A 26,849-nucleotide genomic window follows, 5' to 3' on the forward strand; every position below is an offset into this window, starting at 1 on the left:
GCAAGCCAGCAATTGCAGTCGGTAAGCGAGGTACCAAGGAAGCAAGCCCTAGGTGCAATCTTTTTAAAGGCCTCACACATATTCCTCTTCAATTCTATTTAATTTAACTTAACGGGTTTCAAAAGTTAAATACAGAATTCATACTAACTTCTTTTCTATTGCACAGGAATTCCTTTGATCAGTGGAGATCAGTTCAGCATGTCCTGCCACCTAATATCCAAGAAAGAACTGTCCTGTTGTGTCATATTGACACCATCTCTTTCCATCACATTTCATTCCTCCCTCCCCCACTGGTTTACAGAATCACTACATTATTGTAGAGAAAGAGAGATGCCTCTTTTGTCAGCATTTAGAGATTTTATAGGTTAACTTGCAGCTGCTTGGAGATAGTGATTTTAGTCTTGCACAAGCTGTATTCATGTTTATTAATACAGAATACTTATGCTTTGTTCATGATAGGAAAGAAAGCATGACTTAAGGGAAGTAATACAAAATTTAAAGTCAAGATAACAGCATTCTAGTCTCGCTTTTACAGCTAAAGAGTCATAAGACCTTGTCTGGGCACGGTGGTTCACACCTGTAATTCCAGTACTTTGGGAGGCCGAGGTGGGAACATCACTTGAAGCTAGGAGTTCAAGGCCACCCTGGGAAACATAGCAAGACTCTGTCTCTAAAAGAAATTGAAAAAAACTTAGCCTGGCATAATAGTTTGCCCCATAGTCCTAGCTACTCAGGAGGCTGAGATGGGAGGATCTCTTGAGTGCAGGAGTTTGAGATTACAATAAGCTATGATTGTGCCACTGCACTGCACTCCAGACCAGGTGACAGAGTGAATCTCTGTCTCTTTTAAAAAAAAAAAAAAAAGAGTTATGGAGTTGGTTCCAAGATGGCCGAATAGGAACAGCTCTTGTCTGCAGCTCCCAGCGAGACTGACGCAGAAGACAGGTGATTTCTGCATTTCCAACTAAAGAACCTCGTTCATTTCACTGGGACTGGTTGGACAGTGGCTGCAGCCCACAGAGGGTGAGCAGGGCAGGGCATTGCCTCACCTGGGAAGTGCAAAGGGTTGGGGGATTTCCCTCTCCTAGCTAAGGGAAGCCATGACAGACTGTATCTGGAGAAACAGTACACTCCTGACAAAATACTGTGCTATTCCCACAGTCTTAGCAACCAGCAGACCAGGAGATACCCTCCCCTGCCTAGCTTGGCAGATTCCACACCCACAGAGCCTTGCTCACTGCTAGTGCAGCAGTCTGAGATAGACCTGTGACACTGCATCTTGATGGGGGGAGGGGTGTCTGCCATTGCTGAGGCTTGAGTAGCTCACAGTGTAAACAAAGAGGCCTGGAAGCATGAACTGGTGGAGCCCACTGCAGCTCAGCAAGGCCTGCTGCCTCTATAGATTCCACCTCTGTGGACAGGGCATAGTAGAACAAAAGGCAGCAGTCAGCTTCTGCAGACTTAAACATCCCTGTCTGACAGTTCTGAAGAGAGCAGTGGTTCTCTCAGCATGGTGTTCAAGCTCCAAGAACAGACAGACTGCCTCCTCAAATGGGTCCCTGACCGCCATGTAGCCTGACTGGGAAACACCTCCCAGTAGGGGCTGACAGACACCTCAAACAGGCAGGTGCCCCTCTGGGACAAAGCTTCCAGAGGAAGGATCAGGCAACAATATTTGCCATTCTGCAGCCTCCACTGGTGATACCCAGGCAAACAGGGTCTGGAGTGGACCTCCAGCAAACTCCAACAGACCTACAGCTGAGGGGTCTGACTGTTAGAGGAAAACTAACAAAGCGAAAAAAATAGCATATATATCAACAAAAGGAACATCCACACCAAAACCCCATCTGTAGGTCACCAATATCAAAGACCAAAGGTAGATAAAACCACAAAGATGGGGAGAAACCAGAACAGAAAAGCTGAAAATTTTAAAAAACAGAGTGCCTCTTCTCCTCCAAAGGATCACAGCTTCTTGCCAGAGAGGGAACAAAACTGGATGGAGAATGAGTTTGACGAGTTGACAGAAGTAGGCTTCAGAAGACTGGCAATAACAAACTTCTCCGAGCTAAAGGAGCATGTTCTAACCCATTGCAACGAAGCAAAAAACCTTGAAAATAGGTTACATGAATGGCTAACTAGAATAAACAGTGTAGAGATGATGTTAAATGACCTGAAGGAGCTGAAAAACATGGAATGAGAACTTTGTGATGCATGCACCAGCTTCAATAGCCGATTTGATCAAGAGGAAGAAAGGGTATCAGTGACTGAAGATCAATTAATGAAATAAAGCGAGAAGACAAGATTCGAGAAAAAAGACTGAAAAGAGATGAACAAAGCCTCCAAGAAATATGGGACTGTATGAAAAGACCAGATATACGTTTGAAGGGTGTACCTGAAAGTGATGGGAGAATGGAACCAAGTTAGAAACCACACTCTTCAGGATATCATTCAGGAGAACTTCCCTAACCTAGCAAGGCAGACAAACATTCAAATTCAGAAAATACAGAGACACCACAAAGACAATCCTCAAGAAGAGCAATTCCAAGACACATAATTGTCAGATTCACCAAGGTTGAAATGAGGGAAAAAATGTTAAGGGCAGCCAGAGAGAAAGGTCAAGTTACCCACAAAGGGAAGCCCATCAGACTAACAGTGGATCTCTTGGCAGAAACCCTACAAACCAGAAGAGAGTGGGGGGCCACTATGTAACATTCTTAAAGAAAAGTGTTTTCAACCCAGAATTTCGTATCCAGCCAAACTAAGCTTCATAAGTTAAGGAGAATTAAAATCCTTTACAGACAAGCAAATGCTGAGAGATTTTGTCACCACCAGGCCTGCCTTACAAGAGCTCCTGAAGGAAGCACTAAACATGGAAAGGAATAACCGGTACCAGCCACCGCAAAAACATGCCAAATGGTAAAGACCATCGACGCTATGAAGAAACTGCATCAATTAATGGGCAAAATAACCAGCTAACATCATAATGACAGGATTAAATTCAAACATAACAATATTAACCTTAAATGTAAATGGGCTAAATGCCCCAATTAAAAGATACAGACTGGCAAATTGGATAAAGAGTCAAGACCCATTGGTGTGCTGTATTCAGGAGACCCATCTCACATGCAAAGACGCACATAGGCTGAAAATAAAGGGATGGAGGAAGACCTACCAAGCAAATGGAAAGCAAAAAAGAGCAGGGGTTACAATCTTAGTCTCTGATAAAATAGACTTTAAACCAACAAAGATCAAAAGAGACAAAGAAGACCACTACATAATGCTAAAGGGATCAATTCAACAAGAAATGCTAACTATCCTAAATATATATGCACCCAATACAGGAGCCCCCAGATTCATAAAGCAACTCCTCAGAGACCTACAAAGAGACTTAGACTCCCACACAATAATATTGGGAGACTTTAACACCCCACTGTCAGTATTAGACAGGTCAACAAGACAGAAGGTTAACAAGGATACCCAGGACTTGAACTCAGCTCTGCACTAAGTGGACCTAATAGACATCTATAGAATTCTATACCCCAAATCAACAGAATATACATTCTTCTCAGCACCACATTGCAGTTATTCTAAAATCGACCACATAATTGGTAGTAAAACACTCCTCAGCAAATGTAAAAGAACAGAAATCACAACAAACTGTCTCTCAGACCACAGTGCAATCAAATTGGCACTCAGGATTAAGAAACTCACTCAAAACCACACAACTATGTGGAAATTGAACAACCTGCTCCTGAATGACTACTGGGTACATAACAAAATGAAGGCAGAAATAAAGATGTTCTTTGAAACCAATAAGAACAAAGACACAGCATATCAGAATCTTTGGGACACATTTAAAGCAGTATGTAGAGGGAAATTTATAGCACTAAATGCCCACAAGAGAAAGCAAGAAAGATGTAAAGTCGACACCCTAACATCACAATTAAAATAACTAAAGAAGCAAGAACAAACACATTCAAAAGCTAGCAGAAGGCAAGAAACAACTAAGATCAGAGCAGAACTGAAGGAGATAGAGACATGAAAAACCCTTCAAAAAATCAGTGAATCCAGGAGCTGGTTTTTTGAAAAGATGAACAAAACAGACTGATAGCAACACTAATAAAGAAGTAAAGATAGAATAATCAAATAGACACAATAAAAAATGATAAAGGGGATATCACCACTGATCACACAGAAATACAAACTACCATCAGAGACTACTACAAACACCTCTACCCTAATAAACTAGAAAATCTAAAAGAAATGGATAAATTCCTACACATACACCCTCCCAAGACTAAACCAGGAAGAAGTTGAATCTCTGAATAGACAAATAACAGGTTCTGAAATTAAGGCAATAATTAATAACCTATCAACCAAAAAAAGTCCAGGACCAGATAGATTCACAGCCGAATTCTACCAGAGGTACAAAGAGGAGCTGGTATCATTCCTTCTGAAAGTATTCCAATCAATAGAAAAGAGAGAATCCTCCCTAACTCATTTCATGAGGCTAGCATCATCCTGATAACAAAGCCTGGTAGACACACAACAAAAAAAGAGAAATTTTGGCCAATATTTCTGATGAACATCAACGCAAAAATCCTCAATAAAATACTGTCAAACTGAATCCAGCAGCACATTAAAAAGTTTATCCACCAGGAACAAGTCGACTTCATCCCTGGGATACAAGGCTGGTTCAACATACTCAAATCAATAAACGTAATCCATCATGTAAACAGAACCAATGACAAAAACCACATGAATATCTCAATAGGTGCAGAAAAGGCCTTTGACAAAATTCAACAGCCCTTCATGCTAAAAACTCTCAATAAATTCGGTATTGATGGAACGTATCTCAAAATAAAAAGAGCTATTTATGACAAACCCACAGCCAATATCATACTGAATGGGCAAAAACTGGAAGCATTCCCTTTGAAAACTGGCACAAGACAGGGATGCCCTCTCTCACCACTCCTATTCAACATAGTGTTGGAAGTTCTGGCTAGGGCAATCAGGCAAGAGAAAGAAATCAAGGGTATTCAATTAGGAAAAGAGGAAGTCAAATTGTCTGTTTGCAGATGACATGATCGAATATTTAGAAACCCCCATCGTCTCAGCCCAAAATCTCCTTAAACTGATAAGCAATTTCAGCAAAGTCTCAGGATATAAAATCAACATGCAAAAATCACAAGCATTCCTATACACCAAGAATAGACAAACAGAGACCCAAAACATGAGTGAATTCCCATTCACAATTGCTACAAAGACAATAAGGTACATAGGAATCCAACTTACAAGGGATATGAAGGACCTCTTCAAGGAGAACTACAAACCTCTGCTTAACGAAATAAAAGAGGACACAAACAAATGGAAGAACATTCCATGCTCATGAATAGGAAGAATCAATATCATGAAAATGGCCATACTACCCAAAGTAATTTATAGATTCAATGCTATACCCATCAAGCTACCAATGACTTTCTTCACAGAATTGGAAAAAACTACTCTAAAGTTCATATGGAACCAAAAGAAAGCCCACATAACCAAGACAATCCTAAGTAAAAAGAACAAAGCTGGAGGCATCACACTACCTGACTTCAAATTATACTCCAAGGCTACAGTAACCAAAACAGCATGGTACTGGTACCAAAACAGATATCTAGACCAATGGAACAGAACAGAGGCCTTGGAAATAACACCACACATCTACAACCATGTGATCTTTGACAAACCTGACAAAAACAAGAGATGGGGAAAGGATTCCCTATTTAATAAATGGTGGTGGGAAACCTAGCTAGCCATATGTAGAAAGCTGAAACTGGATCCCTTCCTTACGTCTTATACAAAAATTGACTCAAGATGGATAAAGACTTAAATGTAATACCTAACACCATAAAAACCCGAGAAGAAAACCTAGGCAATATCATTTAGGACATAGTCATGGGCAAAGACTTCATGACTAAAACACCAAAAGCAATGGCAAAAAAAGCCAAAATAGACAAATGGGATCTAATTAAACTAAAGAGCTTCTGCACAGCAAAAGAAACTATCATCAGAGTGTACAGGCAACCTACAGAATGGGAGAAAATTTTTGCAATCTATCCATCTGACAAAGGGCTAATATTCAGAATCTAGAAAGAACTTAAACAAATTTACAAGAAAAAAACAAACCCATCAAAAAGCGGGCAAAGTATATGAACAGACACTTCTCAAAAGAAGACATTTATGGAGCCAACAGACATATGAAAAAATGCTCATCATCACTGGTCATCAGAGAAATGCAAATCAAAACCACAATGAGATACCATCTCATGCCAGTTAGAATGGCAATCATTAAAAAGTCAGGAAACAACAGATTCTGCAAAGGATGTGAAGAAATAGGAACACTTTTATACATTGTTGGTGGCAGTGTAAGTTAGTTCCACCATTGTGGAAGACTGTGTGGCAATCCCTCAAGGATCTAGAACTAGAAATACCATTTGACCCAGCAATTCCATTACTGGGCATATACCCAAAGGATTATAAATCTTTCTATGATAAAGAGACATGCACGTATACATTTATTGAGGCACTATTCACATAGCAAAGACTTGGAACCAACCCAAATGTCCATCAATGATAGACTGGATTAAGAAAATATGGCACATATACACCATGGAATACTATTCATCCTTAAAAAAGGATGAGTTCATGTTCTTTACAGGGATGTGGATGAAGCTGGAAACCATCATTCTAAGCAAACTATCACAAGAACAGAAAACCAAACACCACATGTTCTCACTCATAGGTGGGAGTTGAACAATGAGAACACATGGACACAGGGCGAGGAACATCACACTGGGGCCTGTCGGGGGGGTCGGGGGCTGGGGGTGAATATCATTAGGAGAAATACCTAATGTAAATGACAAGTTGATGGGTTCAGCAAACCAACATGGCACATGTATACCTATGTAACAAACCTGCATATTGTGCACATGTACCCTAGAACTTAAAATATAATAATAATAATAAAGAGTTATAAGATGTTGAGCAGGATTTTAACTTTTAGATAAGTCTGTTTTCTTCTCCATAAATTGGAACATGGAGTATTATTTATCTCAAAAAGTTGTTGGGAGGATTTTAATGTAAAATGAAAGAAATTTGCAAACTATTCTCTGTGATGCAGAGGAAAGATACTAGTAATTGGAGTGTTTTAACTGGACTCACACTTTCCAGTGTCCTTGCTAAAACTGATCTCTTGGGTGACAAAATTATTGAAACCTACACAAAACCTGACCATAATAAATACATGCCAAAGTCTCTGAGATTACTCTTATATTTTATTAATATCTCTGAGATTAGACAAGTATAGATTCTCAGAGCAACAACTTTGAAGAGTTATGACATTTATCTCCCCAAGCCCAAAATTAAAGATTTAATAGGCTGAGGGTTTATTGATATCTTTGTACAAATGTTTGTGTTTCATGAGAGGAAAGGACGACTGTAAACTCTGCCAGGCATTTTGGGGATCTTCACTAATCCCTGCTATGTAAAAGATCATCACTGGTCTCCGCTATGAAAAAACACAGCCTTCTCCAATAAGCCTGTGATATTGCCTTTTCTTTAATGACTGACCCAAAGACTAGAATTAAATAATGACAATTGAGTGTTCAATCTCTCCCTCTACCCAAAACACACACATGGCCCATACCTGACTCTTTACTGGGACTATATTTTTTAATCGTTTGTGGATAGTGTTGGTAAAAGCTAGGGAAGTGCCTGAAAGAAAGTTAAGATAAAGTGTTAGACCTCTTGTATCTCAGAATCGAAGTATCTCGTTCTCACGTATGCTTTGCTATCCAAAATTGAATCAATAATGGCACCAAAAAAGGATACCCATTTGAGGAGGCTGTTCTAAAGCTTTTTATTTCAATTCAGTCACTCTAACTGAACAAGTTTCCTATACAAATTATACTAGAAATCCCATTTCACTGGCCTCCAGCAATTTTTCCATATTTGCATATTTGTACCCCAAAAAGATTCTCCAATGGTTTTCTAGTGAATTGTATGATTTAAGGAATTGACAATACATTAAAAAACAAGAATAGGGAAAAACTTAACAAAATATTAAGAGTAATTACTGTATATAGAATGTAAGTATGTGATTTATTTTACTTTTTTCTGCTTGTAGATATTTTCTAAACTTTCATTAATTAATATGTTTTATTTTATGATAGAACACATTAAAATTTTACTTTTCTAAAGATGTAGGAAACTCACCATGAAGAGCCCCCAAACAAGAATATTTTACATATATTCAAGGTACATAGGTGTAATTATTAATATACATAAGGTTAATGAACATACTAGATATTAATTAATAACTATTCAACAAAAATGCCAAATTTAAAAGAGACAAATTTTGCCTTAGTGTATTCTTTCTTATTGTTTTTCTTCTGCAACAAGTTCTATACTATTTTGGGAAGAAAAATAAAACCAAGCAGAAATGTACAAAGTAGAAAATGAAAGTTCTCTGTCATCCCAAATGGGAGATAACAATTTGTTGCATAATTCTCCAGACTTCTTATCACTGACACCATGTATATTACTTTATGCTACAAAAATGAAATTGTATTATATGAACTCTTTTGCTGTATTTAATTTTCTATTTTATATCTCACAAATATTTTTCTACATCAACACATTAAGCTATTATTCGTCCTTTTCTTTAAAAATAATGAATAAAAATTCACCCCCAATACAATGAAATGAAAATTTATATAAGAATTCTCCTTCCTTTTCTCCACTTATTCCATCTTATTCCACCTCCAAGGAATTACAACTTTAACATTTTTGATAGCACTTTTCCTAATTAATTTTTGAAGTCAGATAAAATACATAGATGACTGTGAGATAGGCCTGATATTTAAAATTTTTTTATTAAAAAATTTATTTTTAATGGCATTTTGTTCACTAATTGATAAGAATTTTAAATTAAAACAATTACCTTTATAGTTTATGTTGAGCCATGAGGGATTTGTTTTGAAATCAAATGGTGCCAGGACATCCAACTCATGCACCCTAAAGATGTTATAAATGAAAACAGTTTACTCTGGATGAAGCAGTTCATAACTGCACATCAAAGCAACGCATATTACTATTCTCATACAAGGATAAGTTACTCCATTTACCCACATTATGGCACATTTCAAAACTGGCTGAAATGGGAAGAAATCACCAGTGAAGATAATAATCTCTATAGAATTTTTTTCTGACTCAAACGTCTCACTCTTCTTGCTAGAATTACAAGTTGTGGTAACAGTTACAGCAAACTTTCAGATCAATCATTAGGTGAGAGGGAAAAAAGGTAACAAGGGACAAGGCAATGTCTAGCTACAAAATGTAAGCTCACTTTAGGGCCAAACCAGTAGTTCTACAGATGTAAAATAGGTTCACCCAAATGGTGCTATAACATATTTTTTAACATTAAGTGAGCTACTGTAGCAGTTAGAATTAATAAAATGCTAAATACATCTCATCATGGATATATTTTTGAAATGTAATGTTGAAAAAAGTTATAAAATGACACCTATTATATGATACCATTTATATAAAAAAAATTTACTAAGCAGAAAAAAATGAAGTGAGCTAAAAAGAAAGAGTTTTTAAAAACTGGCTGACTTGGATGACAGCCAAATAACATTTTGTCCACATTGTCTTCTTTGTCCAATTAAGTTCCACTTTAATTTTATTTGATGTCTCAGCTAGAATCTTGGTATTTCCTGCCATCAAACATGGAAGGAGAATGTAATACCATGGAGACAGCGGAGGCTTGAAAAACAACAAGATACAGGTTCTAATCCCGGTGGTGCTATAACCATGAACTTGGGCAAGTCACCTAACCTCTCTGGGCTCCAATTTCCTATCTGTAAATCGAAGAGATTAATCTCTGAGTTCCCTTCCTGTTCTAAAATCTGAGACTATAAAGCACACAACTGGACTTTATACTATACCCAAGTTTGTAGTTGTGTGCAGCTGGCCAACCAGTTTGCTGCCTCCTGAAGCTTTAAGGTCTAATTACTTCAAATTCCTCACCTCTGACTCATGTTAACTACAAACCCTTGAATGCTCAGCGAATCCTACAGAGTCTTGCCTTCTCCTTGCCCCCGGCATAGCCTCACCATCTCCAGTCCCAGCAAACAGGCTGAGGCTGCATGTGAGCGCCAGATACTTCCTCCATGGGCTTGCCTGCAAGCATGCTGAGTAACATTCTTTCCATTGCAAACACTGGTACCATTATGTTTTGATAGTTGCATATTGGTATTAATTTGCGCATTGAAATAGAATTCCTTGCTTGCACAATAAAATTCAATTGTGTAAGCACTCAATTTCTAAGAAATCATTTGTAAATACACATAATGAATCTCAAGGCAACCAATATATTGGCAGCCAAAATCTGTAGAGACAAAATTCAACCATAGCAAGACAAAAAATTACCTGAAAAAATAATGTTTTACACTTACATAAAAACAATACCATTAAAATACGTGTATTGTCCCATTTTGTCCTCATAATAACTCTTTTTTGGATTATTCCATTTGACAAACGAAGGCACTGAAATAGGAGATACACTGTGGTTTGGTCAAGATGATTCAGAAAGTTAGTAAGAACTTGGGTCTCTTGCCTCCCAAAAGCTATCTCCAACCTAACAGAAATTATTTAAATTGGATGTGGATGATCTTTAAGTGCCTTTCTTGTTCAAGCCTTCTCTGATTCAATACCAGACCAGGGAGTAATGGGTTCACTTTCTTTCCATGAACATCCTCCAAAGAGGTAAGAGAAACAGTCCTAACTGATTCTATCCACTTCATTTCATGATTGTTACTTTTATCATTTTCAGAGATAGAACATTTGCCTATTTTCACTTAAATAATGAAAGTAGGCTGGATGCAGTGGTTCATGCCTGTAATCCTAGCACTTTGGGAGACCAAGGCAGGAGGATCATTTGAGGCCAGGGGTTCAAGACCAGCCTAGGCAACATAGTGAGACCTTATCTCTACCAAAAAATAAAAAATAAACAAAAGTAAGAAACTATGTCTTAAAAAAAAATCCACATCCTCTAATCCATAAAGACATATGAAACGTTAACTATAAAAGTCTTTCCTATTCAATGTTAGCTTTTTAATTCTGTTTGAAGACAATGTGCTACTTACTCAAACAACATGCACCCCGTGCTCAGGGACACGTAGTACACGGTGTAGAACAGGATGACACACAGAAGAAGCTTCTGCAAAACAACCTGTGGAGAAAACAGATGTGAGGTCCAAGAGCCTGGGATTTTTCACATGGTCTTTGGTAACTAGTTTGGCAAAAGATGATGAATGATTACTAGATAGTGCTGGCTAGCCTTGTATTGCTTAAGGACCCACGGGATGGGAAGGACTTCAAAGTGTCCATCTTGGAGCTTCTTCGGTGGTATAATTTTCTTAAGTGTCATGTGTCTTGGGTTTGGTTTATCCTTCCTACCATGTATTGAAATCAGTTAGTTTTTCTTTTCATTTGAACATTAATAGCCTCTAGATATTTCTAGATGATTGCTTTCATTTCTATCCAAAATAAGATGAATAATATATAGTCTCTATATTAGTATGTGTTTTCAACCATTAAACTTTTCTTATTTCTGTTAATATTAAAATTCAAATAACATTTTAATTTTTTAGTACATTCACTTACTATAAAATTTTCCTTGTGTAATCCAAAAACATGAGGATTGTACTACATACCCAGAAAACCTACAAATACTAAATCTGTGTAAGACATTTGGCACTATTTTTTTAATTAAATTATAATTTGTGAGACAATATATTTGTTGACAAATTTTATATAGAGATACACTGACTTTTCCTGACAAATTTATAAAACACTACATATTTTTAAAATGTTGCTAGCTGAAGAGGTTACCATCTCACACATTTGCACCAAGAATTAATGCAATATACAAATCCATATCACTTACGCTCCATTCACTGGAACAAACTTCCTAAATGCCAATATTTGTATTTTAACTTGACAAAATGACTCTAAACCTCAGCTGTGATAATAATATAATCTTGCCAGTCATAATAATAATGGCAAGAACCACAGTTACTTTTGCACCAACCTATAGAAAGATGAGAACAGGTAAATTCCAAATAATATTATCAAAAAACCCACATAATACCACAATAATTAAACCTCTGTACAAGAATTTACAGAGCAATTTGGTAAAACACAATAGATGGTCCTGAAATGGACTCTTCCACATCTGAGACCTAAGAAAGAAGCACTGCAGATTAATGAGAATTGGAAAGATTATTTGACAAATGGTCCTGTGAAAATAGTCTAACTTCTAAACAGAAAAATCCCATTAGATTCCAGTCTTGTACCAGACACCACAATAAATTTCAAGGGGATTATAGGCTTAAATGCCAAGGAATAGGTTGGGAGAAAATATTTGCAATATATATCACAGGAAAAGGATTGATATCTATAATATACAAACTCACACAAATGTTAGAAAAAGACAAACCAATAGAAAAATGGACAAAGTATATAAATAGGCAATTCACATGAAGAAATACTTAAAAAGCCAACAAACAATCAAAAATGTGCCAAATTTCGCTATTAACCTTTTCAAAGATATCCTTATGACTATAATAAAGGTCGCAGCATTTCACATGAGAAATGCTCAATTTACTCAGTTTATTCTTTTATTTTAGAATCTTAAAGCCATTTTTGCTTAACCCACACTCCAGCACTTTAGATTTATTATTATTTTTACTTGAATGACCAATTCACCAAACTGACCACATATTTTCACTTGCCTAGGTACAGAAGGAGCCCACAGCTAGAGGCAGGAGGAGAAGCTAGTTAGCAGAGAGTAGACCACAACCAAGTGGCTGAATGGACCAAATTTCCAGATCTACCAAGAACCTACTTCTTTCAACTATTTTTAAATGGGTAGGATGTGAAGCCTGACAGGGCCATGAAAAAACAGGACTCCAAGGTTCTGGGACCTTCAGAGTCTTCCCCCATCCCTTGCTCCCACACCATCCTCAACACCCCCTACTCTTTGCCTATGTCCACCCCCAGCCTTGCTCACCAAGTCTCATCTCTCTTCGCTGATTCTTATCCCCAGTTCACCCTCAGGATCTCACATTCCTTGTCTCTGTTTTTTGGGGTTTTTTTTGTTTTTTTTTTGAGACAGAGTTTCGCTCTTGTTGCCCAGGCTGGAGTGCAATGGCACTATCACGGCTCACCACAACCTCAGTCTCCCAGGTTCAAGCAATTCTCCTGCCTCAGCCTCCCTAGTAGCTGGGATTACAGGCATGCACCACCAAGCCCAGCTAATTTTGTATTTTTAATAGAGTCGAGGTTTCTCCATGTTGGCCAGGCTAGTCTCAAACTCGCCTGCCTCGGCCTCCCACAGTGCTGGGATTACAGGCATGAGCCACCCCGTGCCTGGCCTTCACATTCCTTGTCTCTTAATCTCTCCTCCCTTATGACCTTCAGTCTCTCCTTCCTCAACCCTTGGTCCCCTCCTGTCCATGCTCCTCATTCTCTCCCTAAGACCTGCATAGCCTGTGGTTCCATGATAGCTGACACAACATGATTTTTTAAAAGGAATGTGTACAAAAGAGACCTTCTTCCCACAGCTGTCTTTCTTTTATCAGAGAATAAAAATCCTTCCTAGAAGCTGCAAACAGCCTTCCCATTATGTCTCATTGTCCGCCACAGGGCCACATGTCCACTTACTGAACAATCACAGGTAGAGTAAAAGGGTTTACCATGGCAGCTTTATGACATCATGACTGCGCTTCCGGGGACAGGCACCTACTGCCTCAATAAAAGAAAAATTGGAGTTCTATTAGCAGGGAAGAAGGAGTTGGGCAGGAAACTACATCTTCCACTGGGAAGGAATCAATACGGAAATAGCTAAAAGCCCTCATTTTGTAGCAAAGAGTCTTTGAAGGTCAAAAGAAAATGTGGAGGTATTGCCTGAGTTGAGGCCCATGCATCAACTGGCTCAATTCTTCCCCAACTGCTGGAATAAGAATTTGCTGCTGGGAGATGGGTATGTAAAACGGAGCAGCTGGGAGCTTCTTCAGCACTATAATTTTTTTAAGAGTCATGTGTCTTTGGGTTTGCTTTATTCTTCCTACCATGTATTGATATATCAATTGTTTTTCTTTTAATTTGAGCATTAATAGCCTTTAGATCTTTCTAGATGATTGCTTTATTTCATTTCAATCCAAAATAAGATGAATAATATATAGTCTCTATACTAACACGTATTTTCAACCATGAAACTATTCTTATCGCTGTTAATATTAAAATTTAAATAACATTTTAATGTTTTAATACATTCACTTACTATAAAATTTCCCTTGTATAATCCAAACATGAGGATTGTACTACATACCCAGAAAACCTACAAATACTAAATCTGTGTAAGACATTTGGCACCATTTTTTAATTAAATTATAATTTGTGAGACAATATATTTGTTGACAAATTTTACATAGAGATACACTTACTTTTCCTGACAAATTTAGAAAACATTAAATATAAATATAATATCAAAATAATATATTTTAAAATGATTTGTAAGAAATATTTGGAAAAGCAAGGCATAATGTTTGTAAACATTTTTTCTACCTGAATTATAAGTCTAGATTTTCAAATAATACTTTTCTCATAAGCAAATTCATTTGCTTTTACTATGTTCTTCCTCGAATCTACACCCTACAGAGTCTATGGAACCCAAGTATTTTCTAAAAAACAATCAGACCATCACTTCCTCTGCTTTATATCCTTTTATGGCCTCACATCATTATCAGGATTTATTCTTCCACTTTTTTCATTTGACAAATAGTTACTGGGCGGGGTGGCAATGCAAGGTAAATTGGATGTGGTCCAAGCCATAAGAGATGCAGTTGAGCTGTTGTTCTCAAATGTACAAGCATCAGACTCACATTAAGGTCCTATTAAAACACAGATTACAGGGCCCAAGTCCCAGAGTTTCTGATTTGGTAATTCTGGGATGGGTTCCAGGAATTTGTGTTCATAACAAGTTCCCAGCTGATGCTGCATCAGCTGTACCTATTACCACACTTTGAGAACTACTGATCTAGAGGCAAGAATGAGTGAAGAAATGGCTACAATACGAAGAGAAGAGGTATAATTGAGGAGGGTATGGAGTGCTATGTAAGCCCAAGCAAGACAACAGCAGAGAATGGGTAGGTCATGTGTGTGTGTGTTTGTGTGCTTCCATGCACATGTGTGAAGGGGGCATGAACATTCCCCAGAAAATCTTGACAACATTTATTGTAGGTTTTCTTGAGTTACGATATCACATCTGCATTACCTCATTTAATCCTTATAAAACTTCTGAGTGGTAGAATCCTTTTTTAGAGAGAAGAAAAATGAGGCTCAGAGAGCTCTTGTAACTTTCTGAACATTTGACAGTCAAATGCTGAGCTGAGATGCAGGTGCTGCTCTGACTCAACCCTTATTCTACTTATGATGAGCTGGAGCAGTGGCAGGGGTGTCCATAGGCACAAGAAGCACTTGCAAAGACCTGGGTGAAGCCAAACTTGATGGAGAGGAGTGTTGGTAGGAGAGGTTTAAAGAGCTGAAGTCAGAGGTGAAGGGAAGTTTATGCCTTAATGAGGAATTTTGCATATCTCTGAAGGCCCTGGGGAGGCTGAAAGATTTAAGGAGTAGTATAGACTAGAGAGGGGCCATTAGGTCGGGGAAGCATTTAAATGGGTTTGCAATGGAAATGGGGAGGAGGACAGGTATGTGAACTATTAAGGAAACAGAATAGATAACTTGTGGGGGTTAAGGGAGAGGAAACTGTTGACTCTATCTCCCAGTTTTCCAACCCAATTTTATTGATTGGTTGGACAATAAGGGGAGCACTATCAGTTCTAAATGACTGGAATGGTAATCCATAATCTAGCCCAGTGCTGTCCAGCAGAAATACAATGCAAGCCACATATGTAATTTTAAATTTTTTAATAGCCACATTTATAAAAATGTTGATAAGGTAAAATTAATTTTAATAATATTTATTTAACACACCATATCCAAGATATTATGATTTTGACATAAATGAATCATCAAAAATAGAGATATTTTATGTTGTTTGTTCATACTACGTCTTAGAAGTACAAAAGGTAATTTATTTACAAGACATCTCAATTCAGACTAGCCACATTTCAAGTACTAAATTGCCATGTGTGGACAGTGGACAAGACAGTTCTCACCTCTGCCTGTCCTCCAGCTCCTCATCCCCTGCCCCAGTCGATAGCCTAACTATATTGACTATTTTATTGAGGATTCCTACGTGACAATCACTGTACTCATATTTTCTCATTGTATTCACCCTTCCCTGTACCCCACCACTATATGCATACAGGAAAAACTTTCTGGGTTTGGCTGTCTTTCATTTGCATTTCACAGACTTGGAAACCGAGACAAAGAGAGATTAAGGAACTAATCCCAGCTCATGTGGCCTACATGTGGCAGGGCTCTAGGCCAGATCTGCTGGATGTTTCCTCTCAACCCTGTGCTGTCCTGCCCCCACCCAGAAGTTCACAATGAAAGCATGCTGAATAATCTTTATTTATTTATTTAGAGAAGGAGTCTTGTTTTGTCGCCTAGGCTGGAGTCCCACGGCATGATCTTGGCTCACTGCAACCTCCACCTCCCAGGCTCAAGCAATTCTCCTGCCTCAGCCTCCCGAGTAGCTGGGATTACAGGCGTCCGCCACCACGCCCAGCAAATTTTTTGTATTTTTATCTAGAGACGGGGTTTCACCATGTTGGCCAGGGTGGTCTCAAACTGCTGACTTCAAGTGATCTGCCTGTCTTAGCCTCCCAAAGTGCTGGGATTGCAGGTATGAGTCACTGCACCTGGCATGAATAATCAATTTTAGTTCAACACTCTGTTTTTAAAAGTATGAAAACTGTGACTCAGACAAGTTGATTGAATAGCCCAAGGACACACCTTTATTTAGTGGCCAAGTTGAGATTAGGAAAATAATTGTATTGAATTAACAAAGTAAAAGCACTGAATAATGCGGTCCAAATGAGGGAGCATTATTTTATTATGATACAATATTATTGCTGCACTCTAGGAAAAGCCAATATGTGAGATTCAGAATTTGTAGCTGTCTAGATATTTGGCTACTGCCAAACTTTTTATTATGTTTTTAAATATATTTGGATCCTGAATCAAATAAACTTTTAAAAATTAAGACATTTATGAGACATTTGGCTATTTAAACTTGACTGGATATTTAATAATGTTAAAAAATTATTGCTACGTTTTTAAGGTAAGATAATGATATGGTGTTTTTTTCTAAGTCGTTGTCTTTGAAGATGCATAAGGACATGTTTGCAGTTGAAACAATATGATGTCTGGTTTAGTTTCCAAATAAAAAGATAAGAGAATAGCTGGAAATGAAGATGAAACAAGATTGAATAGGAGTTGATAATTTTGAAGCTAGGTGAGGGATAAATGGGATTCATTATACCATTTTATTTAAATTTGCATATGTTTACTTTTTTGGTAATACCTTTTTTCAATAAATTTATTCAACCAGTGAGCATCTTCACAAAATTTAAAGCATGCTTTGATTAATACAATTTTGAGGAACATCCCTGAGGGATGCGGTAAGGGGTAACCTTTGCTTAATACCTGTATGTGCGAGACGCTAAGCTAGCCACTTTGCAAACCTTATCTCCTTTAATCCTCACAACAACACTGCCAGACAGCAAGTATGATCCATCTTTATCATTGGAGCACAGAAGCTGGCACTTCGCCTTGTTTGTTCCTCTGGGGTCAAGGACATACGGTTTCAGGGGGTTTACAAGTACTCTGGCCCATTGAGATGGGGCTGGCATGAAGAGAAAAGGGTCACTGAGCAAGTCCATGGACTCAGCAAAGTCCCAGGGACCAGAGGGCGTGTTGTTCTGCTGGACTATACAAGGGCAATGAAGAGGCAGGTAGCTATGCCTACTGGCAAGGAGAAACACACCTTCCCCCAGTAACAGCAGGTTAACAGGGCTCTACGAGGGGTTTGTCTGCAAACAGTGCCTCACCTTCCTTTTAGCGCCCTGGCGCCAGCCACAAACCGTTCTAGGTAGCCTTCTCCTGCCTTCTCCAGCTCTTCTCCATACGAGCCCCACAACCTGCAATCCAGTCTCAGCCTCTCCCCCAGCCACCTCCTCACCACCTCCCTCAAGATCTGGTGCTCCTCAGGCAGATCCCTGCAGAGCCTATTCAAGCTCCCTCTGGAATTTTCTTTCCAGTCTATTGATGGAGCTCATTTTGGAAGTTGAAAAAACAAACGAGCACCCACAGCATTGAATGTTCCTCTTCATTGCTTTCCCACTACACCAAGTCTAATTCTCCGGCACAACATCACCTCCAATGGAGGAACTGGTAGAAAAGGAAAACACAAGAACATTTCACAATATTATCTTGTGCATATGAGAAAGTCACCCGTGGGTCCTGTTATTTCCTTTGTGTTCACTTTCCTCTTTGGTGCTCCAGCCATTCTTAAGTACTTCCTATATCTGGAAAAGTTCAATGCTGTTCCCCCTATCTAGAATTAATGACTCCTCTCTTTGGAAAACTAACTCCCACTCATCTTTTCAGGTCTAAACTGATACCTCACTTCCTCCAAGAAGTCCCCCTGACTTCTTAGTCTCTACTGTATGCTCCCTAACACTCTCTTTTCTCCCCAAAAAGCCCTCATTAGTCTGAAGATTTATAATATTCAAACACAGATCATTATAACTGCAATTTCTTTATTAAAAAGCTTCCACCTTTTTTTTTGTTTTACAATCCTATTCTGAAAATGAAATAAATGTGCACCAGTCTGCAAAATGTGCACATTTATGATGTAATGAATGTTTTTACAAGTTGCTTTCAGAAAATGGTCTGCTACAACTGGTCTTTACATCTTTGTCATCTTTTTCGATCAAAATATTTTGATACCAGCCTTCCTTCTACTGCCCTAAAAACTAAAGCAGTTTTAATAAGTTGAAATTAAGAAACGGCTATACCTATGTAAAAAAGGATAGAGGAAAGTGCTATTGATTTGTACACTTAGAATCTCCCAAAACCATGAGCACTATCTTTGCTAAGGGTAGGCTGGAACCTGGATAGAATATGAGTATGTGCAGGTGGCATCCCTAAGGATTCAGAGCTTAAGTGGAGCTGAGTACTTCAGCAGTGTAACTCACTTAACTGCCTTGCCAATTTCTACACTGGCTCGATGGGGCATAATTCAAAAAGGAAAAGCTCACATTCATTCCACTCTCCTGGAGCTGAGAGCCACCTCTCTTCATTTAGCTCTCGAGTTTTTCTTGTTGTTGCGTTTAATAACACCCTAGTGGGATGTCTTCTAGATATTATTTTATGGTTCTGCAAGTAATTGCTAAAAGATACAGGGTCTACTTTTTCTATGCTACTTACCTCATTTTATTTAAGAAGGGACTGGGAGGAAGAGATGTGTCCATTTGGCTCACTAATATATGTGTAGTGTCTGGTGTGGTTCCTGACACACATTAGGTATTCAAAGAATATAAGTTGTTGGATGATTTGTTACAGTTTTAGAATTAATAGAAGGATGGCTCTACAGACATTCTGGTTATTTAAGTAGAATCAGTTACGATTGGTCAGAGTCCAGGCCACACTGAACAGTACCCCAGATAAAAGCAATCTTTGCTGTACAGTGAGAGAGTCACCAATCAGGAGATAATTATCAGGTGTTGACATTCTGCCCAAAACTGTTTCAGACTTCCTGGGGATAAAAAGGAAGAGGTAAGAAGAGACAAAATAATCACACAGAAAATAATTAGAACAAGCAAGTATACCCAACATTTATGACTCTTTACTGTGTACTTGTCTAGATGAGCTCACTCATCTGATTAAACATGTGAGTTAGGATTATAGTCACCTCTTTATAGATGAAAAAACAGAGGCCTAGAGAAATTAAGTGATTTTCACAAAGCTACTCACTTAAAGAGTTACAATTGTATATACAATTGTATATAAAATTTATTGAATCCTGGTCAGAACAAAAAGCTTTGCGGTTCTGATTACAGCTGGTCCCTGACTTACAATGGTTCAATTTAACAATGTTTCAACTTTACAACAGGTTTATTGGGACGTAATCCCATTGTAAGTCAAGAAGCATCCATAATTGCTAAAAGTAATTGCAAAGCTACCTCACAGAAAAGAGATAAGCTAGGTTTCATGAAGATCTAGGCTCCTAGGAACAATCACAATGGTCCAGACTCTTCATATTCAACATCTGCCCACATACACGGCCTTTAAGTGGTTCACAAAGGTTATTATTCTTAACGTTGGTAACTGCATTTTAACAAACCTCTCAGGTGATTACAATGGAAATAACTACTGAGGATATAGGAACTGGTCTAGGTGACAAACAGAAACCTAGACCTGTCCTAGAGTTTCCCCTCAGGCAGGATTTCCACATGGGACAGCCACAGGTCTGGGTTCCTGAGCAAAACGGGCAAGAGACAAATTTCCAATTAAAACGAGCAAATGTAATATTTTACTTCACTAACAATAAAGAAACACATACCCAAACTTCATAGACACTATTGTTCTATCAAGTTAGTGAAGATATTTTTCTTTTTTAAAAAATGAATTGCTTGTTCTGGTGGATGAAATGCATACTGTTCTAGACAGCCTTGCTAAAGACGGTGGGGTATAGTGTCAAGCTAATGTGACATTATAATACATTTATTTCTCAATGACAGAAAGTGAAGACAAAATTTCCAAAGAACTTAGTAAGTATTTTTCCCAAATTCTCACAGGCAGGAAAAAGGACATTCTCCTATAATTCAAAACTATTACTACACACAATAAATCCTACATAGATATAAAATATTATTGATATAGAGTTTATATTCAGATTTTCTCTATTGTTCTCAAAATCTGAGAATTCTGGAATCAATCATATTTTCACATGTTACATTTTGGTTGTCATGTCTCTTTAGTAACCTACTCTGAATTTGTCTGATGGTTTCCTCATGATCAGATTCTTTGGGGAAGAATTCTACAAAGGTAATATTGTGCATTTCCCATTGTATCTTATGAGAAGATGTAAAATATGACTTTCATTATTACTGATGGTCAGTTTGATCACTTGGTAAAGGTGATATCTACTAGATCTATTTTCACTGCACTGTTCATCATTTGTAATTAATAAGTAATCTGTGGTGTGACACTTGAGACTATATAAATACCTGGTTCCCCCAAAACTTTTTAGCCATTCATCAACATATCTCGTCTGAATCAATTATTTATATTGGTATTGTAAATCGATGGTTTTATTATTTTATTTTTTCTTCTGCATTTCAGTAGATATTCTTCCATGAAGAGATTTCCTTTCTTACCCTTGAACTTACATATTAATTTATGTATTTATTATTTATTCATTTATTTTTGATAACTTATGGTCTTTTTTGTTTTCTGTGTGCCATAATTAATTAACATCATGATTCCTGTTGATGCTCAAATTATCCCAAGTTTGATCAATTTGAGCACCTACCAGATACCACCTGTGTTCTTTTTACATATCCCCATCATTTTTATACTTCCTTGCTTTATGACATTCCAATGGGATATTGTCTTTTTCATTACTACATTTTCATATACACGTTTGTCTATTTGTGAACTTTCTATTCGCCTCCATTGAACTATCTACTGATGAATCAATACCACACTGTTTTAATTATAGAAGCTTTATAGTATGTTTTAAAATCTGGCAAGGCATTTGTTAAAAGGATAGAGCTTGCATTAAGTGTTCTTACCACACACGCATGCACACACAGGAAACCATCAAAGGAGCACAAGGAAACTTTATAACGTTTACAAGGAAACTTGTGGAGGTGATAAATATGTCTATTATCTTAATTATGGTGATGGTCTCACAGGTGTTGCAAATGTTCAAATGTATAAACTTGTATACATTAAATAAGTACACTTTTTGTATATTAATTTATTCCTCAATAAAACTGCTTAAAAATATCTAGTAAGGCTAGTCACCTCTCCTTTTTCTTTTCTTTAGGGTTCTCATAACTATTTTTATTTTTTCATATAAACTTCAAAATCTACTTGACTAGCTCCATAAAAACAACTTTGTTATTTTTATTGAGATTATGCCAAACTTATTAAGATGGGAATAAATGATAGCTTTATTATGTTTACGAGTACCATTCAAAAACAAGAAAAATTTCCAAACTTATTCAAGTCCACTTTTGTATTTTTCAGGAGTATGTTAATTTTTTTCTTATATAGATTTTACATACTTCCTGTTAAGCTTATGATTAAATAAATTCTTTTTGCTACTAATACAACTGAAGTTTCCTCTTCTGTTACATTATCTAACTAGCTATTGTTTGTTTATAGAAAGGCTTCTGATTTTTGTATTTTAATAGTCTATTACCTTACTGATTTTTAAAATTGTGTTAGTGTTTTCATTGTTGTTTTGGATTTTCCATATATACTATGATATCAACTGTAAATAGAGATAGTTTTACTTCTATTTTAATTATCATGGCTCTTTCATTTGTTCTGATCTGATTGAATGGAATAGTATCTCTAACGTATATTTTATATATATATATATATATATATATATATATATATATATATATAATTTTTTTTTTTGAGATGGAGTCTAGCTCTATCGCCCAGACTGGAGTGCAATGGTGAGATCTTGGCTCACCACACCCTCCATCTCCCAGGTTTAAGCAATTCTCCTGCCCTAGCCTCCCAAGTAGCTGGGATTACAGGCACATGCCACCACGCCCGGCTAATTTTTTGTATTTTTAGTAGAGATGGGGTTTTGTCATGTTGGCCAGGCTGGTCTGGAACTGCTGACCTCAGGTGATCTACCCACTTCAGCCTCCCAAAGTGTTGGGATTATAGACATGAGCCACTGCGCCTGACCCTAACATATGTTTAGATAGTAGTGGAGTTAGTGGACATTCTTGCCTTGTTCTTGGCCTTTCTGTAAATGCCGCTAGTATTTTCCATTAAGTAATATACCAGCTTTAGGACTGCAATGTGTGTGTGCATGTGTGGTTATATATATATATATATTTCAGTTATATATCTGATCAGACAAAATCATAAGTTCTTATTTTATTCAGTATTTTAATCAGGAATGGTTCAGGAACGATTGCCAATTTTTGTCAAAGGCAGTTTTAGCATCTATGAAGATGAGTGAAGATGATCATATGATTTTCTGCTTAGATTTATGAACATCTAAATTACGTTAGTAGATTACCTAATATTGAACCATCCTTATGTTTTTGGAATAATGTCACTTGGTCATGACGTTTTATTTTTATGATGAGTTCTTGGGTTCTGTTTGCTAATATGTTTAGATTTTTACTTCTGTATTCATAAGTGAGATTGATCTATAATTTTTTTTTTGTACTATCTTATATAGTTTAGGTGACAATATATTTCTTGTTTCATAAAACTTCCTTGTGGCTTTTCTTGTTTTTCTATACTCAAAAATGATTTAAGTAGCATTGGGAGTATGTGATCTTTGAAGACTTAGGAGAATTCTTTTGTGAAATCTAGGCCTAGTTCTTCTGTTATAGCCTTCTCCATTTATTCTATGGAAACTGGAAGCCCTTGTGTGATTTTGCAAAGCAGAATGTTCCCATTGCCTACAATAGTTTCACTCTTCTTTACAGAGCAAGTAACTATATTCACTAGGTCTGGCTCATATACCATCTTCTCACTCCACCCCTCACTTCAGGACAGAATCAATCTTTATTTTCTTTTATTGCTTCCATAATATTACATTTGTCTTATAGATCTGATCATGCTTGCATTGTAGCATACCTACTTTTGGAGGTATACATTTCTTTCTCCAGTCTCTAAAAGACAGACACTGATTTGATCACATTTAATTCTTCAGCCCCCAAAATACGGGTCAGGCTTTCATAGGTATTCATTAAATATATTTTGAATAATAATCATGGATGGAAGGAAAGAAATAATGGAAGACAAGACCACTATAGTAGGAACCATAGTCTTTTTTTTCTTTTTGAAACAGAGTCTTGCTCTGTCACCCAGGCTGGAGTACAGTGACACAATCTCAGCTCACTGTAACCTCTGCCTCCTGGCTTCAAGGGATTCTCTTGCCTCAGCCTCCCTGAGTAGCTGGGACTACAGGTGTGCACCACCACAGGTAATTTTTGTATTTTTAGTAGAGATGGGGTTTCACCATGTTGACCAGGCTGGTATTGAACTCCTGACCTAAAGTGATCTGTCTGGCTTGGCCTCCCAAAGTGCTGGGATTACAGGCATGAGCCCCCGCACCTGGCCGGAACCATAGTCTATTAATAAAGTATGTGGACTCTAAGTCAGATATGCTGGAGTTTCTCCCCCAGTGATCTGAATGACTGGCAGGTGTGTAACATTGGCTGCTTACTTTCTGAGTTTCGTTCTACTCGTCTATAGGTAAAGTTTCATAAGGGATTTGTATTCCGAACATGTGTACAATTCTTAACATTAAGTACTGTATGTGCTCAATAGATAATACTTTCTCTCTTTCTTCTCCCCATGGGAAAGCCTGCATTGTAGTTCTCTGGACAATTCCTGGAGAAATCATGAGATATGACTCTCTCACCTGAAGAATCACAGCAAAGGATCCATCCTACTGATAAGTAGTTCCCTCTGAAATTGCCTGAATGAATGAAATTCTCCAGTTCAGGTGAACAGCCCTGAGGATATGCAGGCATGTGTTGTGCTTCTGAGATTTTTACAACATTTGTTTTACAGAGGAAAGTTTACATTAGTTTAACATAGTTAGGAAACATGTCGTCTACAGGAGTAGAATACATTGTATTCTGAACAATTTAGCAGTCCTCAGACTTGGACTTTCTTCCCAGTTCTTGTGCTATTTTCCCAGACAGCAAATTAGTTAAATGGCCTTTGGCCATGACTCTTTCCCTTGAGTCAACTTTTCTCTCGTTTAAAGTGTAGAGATAGGGGGGATTTAATTAGCCCAATGCCTGGCACATTGCATGCACTCAATAAATGTTTGTTGAGTATTCGAGTTCTCTCTAGATGGTCACTTTTGCTATTACTATTAATTAATGAGCATATCGGTAATTATTGTGCTGATAATACTGACAGTGAACAAGCACTTAAAAGAAGAGTTAACTCATAACTTATAGGGATGTATAATGAGAGTCCAGATAGTCAACAACCTGTCTGTTTCAAACATATTCACTATTATTCTAATGTTCTAAGGCTGTAATTCTACACATGAAGCTCAGATAATTCTAAGATAGTGAGGAACTGCAGCAACTATCTGGATATTTTCCCTGCAATGTGTGTGTGTGTGTGTGTGTGTGTGTGTGTGCGTGTGTATAAGCCCCGACTAAATATAGAACCCCCATTCTTTGTGTAAGCTACTTAAGAGAAAGGATTTTATCTTTTAATTTTTATCTCTTCAGCAGAAGTTATTATTGCTAGTTCAATCCCAAATCTATACATAAATTATGAAATTTAAAAACCCCTTAAAAGTAAGTTTTTAATAAATATTTTTCCTGAAATAATGTTTTTACTGACCTTGAAAATTTTTCTTAGCTGTTGTCATGCTCAACATTACTCACTGATGACATATGTGGTAATGATGGCAGTGTAAAGAAAAAGCTTGAGGAAATACACACGGTGCTGATATTTTACTAAAATGAATGTAGCACTCATTCATAATTGTAATTTAATTTTTAAGTAAAAATCTGATTTCCACTATCATTCCCTTAAGCCTGGCTCGTTATAGGCCTAAAGCCTGTGTGAATTTACACAGCTGCTTTGAGGCTTTGCATATTTCCTTGTTTTAGATTCTTTGATTTTTTTTTTAAGGGGTATTTTTACACTGAAGTAAAACACAACTATTAACACTAGCCTGGGGGGGAAAAAGAAACTAACAAACCTACAGCTTGAAATGTTTCAAAACTTTGCCTTTAAAATTTTGCACACCCTTTAGAAGTTACAAAAATAAAAACCACTCCCTGTAAAAAAAAAAAAAAAAGAAAGAAAGAAAGAAAAAAAGATTGAGAACAAACTGTCATGATTTCAGAAAACGATAGCAGACGTGCAGGTGTTAACACCAGAGAGCTCACCTCTGAATAAAATGGTGCCTTCTAAACAGCCACTATTTACATGTTTTAGAATCCTTTCTTGGGCATGGGTGCCTTTATATTGCCCTATTACCACAAGATACAAGCCGTGCAGCAGAATGTTTTCTGTATGGTACCCAGCCAAAAGTGAAACAAGTTGCCCACTGACAGAGAGGCCATTTATAGAACATATTCATTTACACCAGTGCTAGGCAGCCACTGAAAGGCAATGCAAAGAAGTAATTTCTCTTTACCTTGCTTGGAGCAACTCTGACCTGGAGAGCCATGTACACATCCTACGTCAAGGAGGTGATGAAAGCCCCACTCCTTATAGCGATGACATCTGGAAGAAGACACAATTGTCACCGTGAGCTTTTCAATTACTCCTGGAGACTAAGTGTGAGACGCAGTAGTGCAGGATGATTGGATTACGCAAAATGAGACAGATGCCATCTGCGAGCCATGCGTAAGCTGCTGAGTGCCAAAATGAACATCCTTATTAAACGACGGAGTTCTCATACCATTTGTAGTTTGGTCAGATTTGAAAGATGAGTTGATTGTTTTTAGATAGTGCTGCAAATAGGCAGGGACTTGGAATCCTCTCTGGCTGTATGAGTAATTACTGTCTCATAC

General features: G+C 37.4%; 1 protein-coding gene across 9 annotated transcripts in view; it reads right to left on the reverse strand.

Annotated features, from left to right (window-relative positions):
* Nucleotides 1–26,611, reverse strand: part of TMEM244 (transmembrane protein 244) — a 42,589-nt gene extending 15,978 nt beyond the window's left edge. For 7 of the 9 annotated variants that reach the window (XR_010586234.1, XR_010586233.1, XR_010586235.1 and 4 more), the window contains exons 1-3: nt 26,471–26,611; nt 11,193–11,278; nt 8,987–9,060 (exon numbers count right to left, since the gene is read on the reverse strand). Coding sequence is in view for 6 of the 9 variants with exons in the window: in XM_005551800.4 (XP_005551857.2) it covers nt 8,987–9,060; nt 11,193–11,278; nt 26,471–26,503 (193 nt within the window). In the remaining 3 variants the exon portion in view is untranslated. Of the gene's footprint in view, nt 1–7,453; nt 7,759–8,986; nt 9,061–11,192; nt 11,279–19,509; nt 19,838–26,470 lie in introns of those variants that run through there. The other 2 variants (XM_045391551.2, XM_015448639.3) reach the window with 2 other exon arrangements.
* Nucleotides 26,612–26,849: the final 238 nt, after the last annotated feature.

Source organism: Macaca fascicularis, chromosome 4, assembly GCF_037993035.2.
Source record: "Macaca fascicularis isolate 582-1 chromosome 4, T2T-MFA8v1.1".
In the NCBI taxonomy this organism is placed as follows: Eukaryota; Metazoa; Chordata; class Mammalia; order Primates; family Cercopithecidae; genus Macaca; species Macaca fascicularis.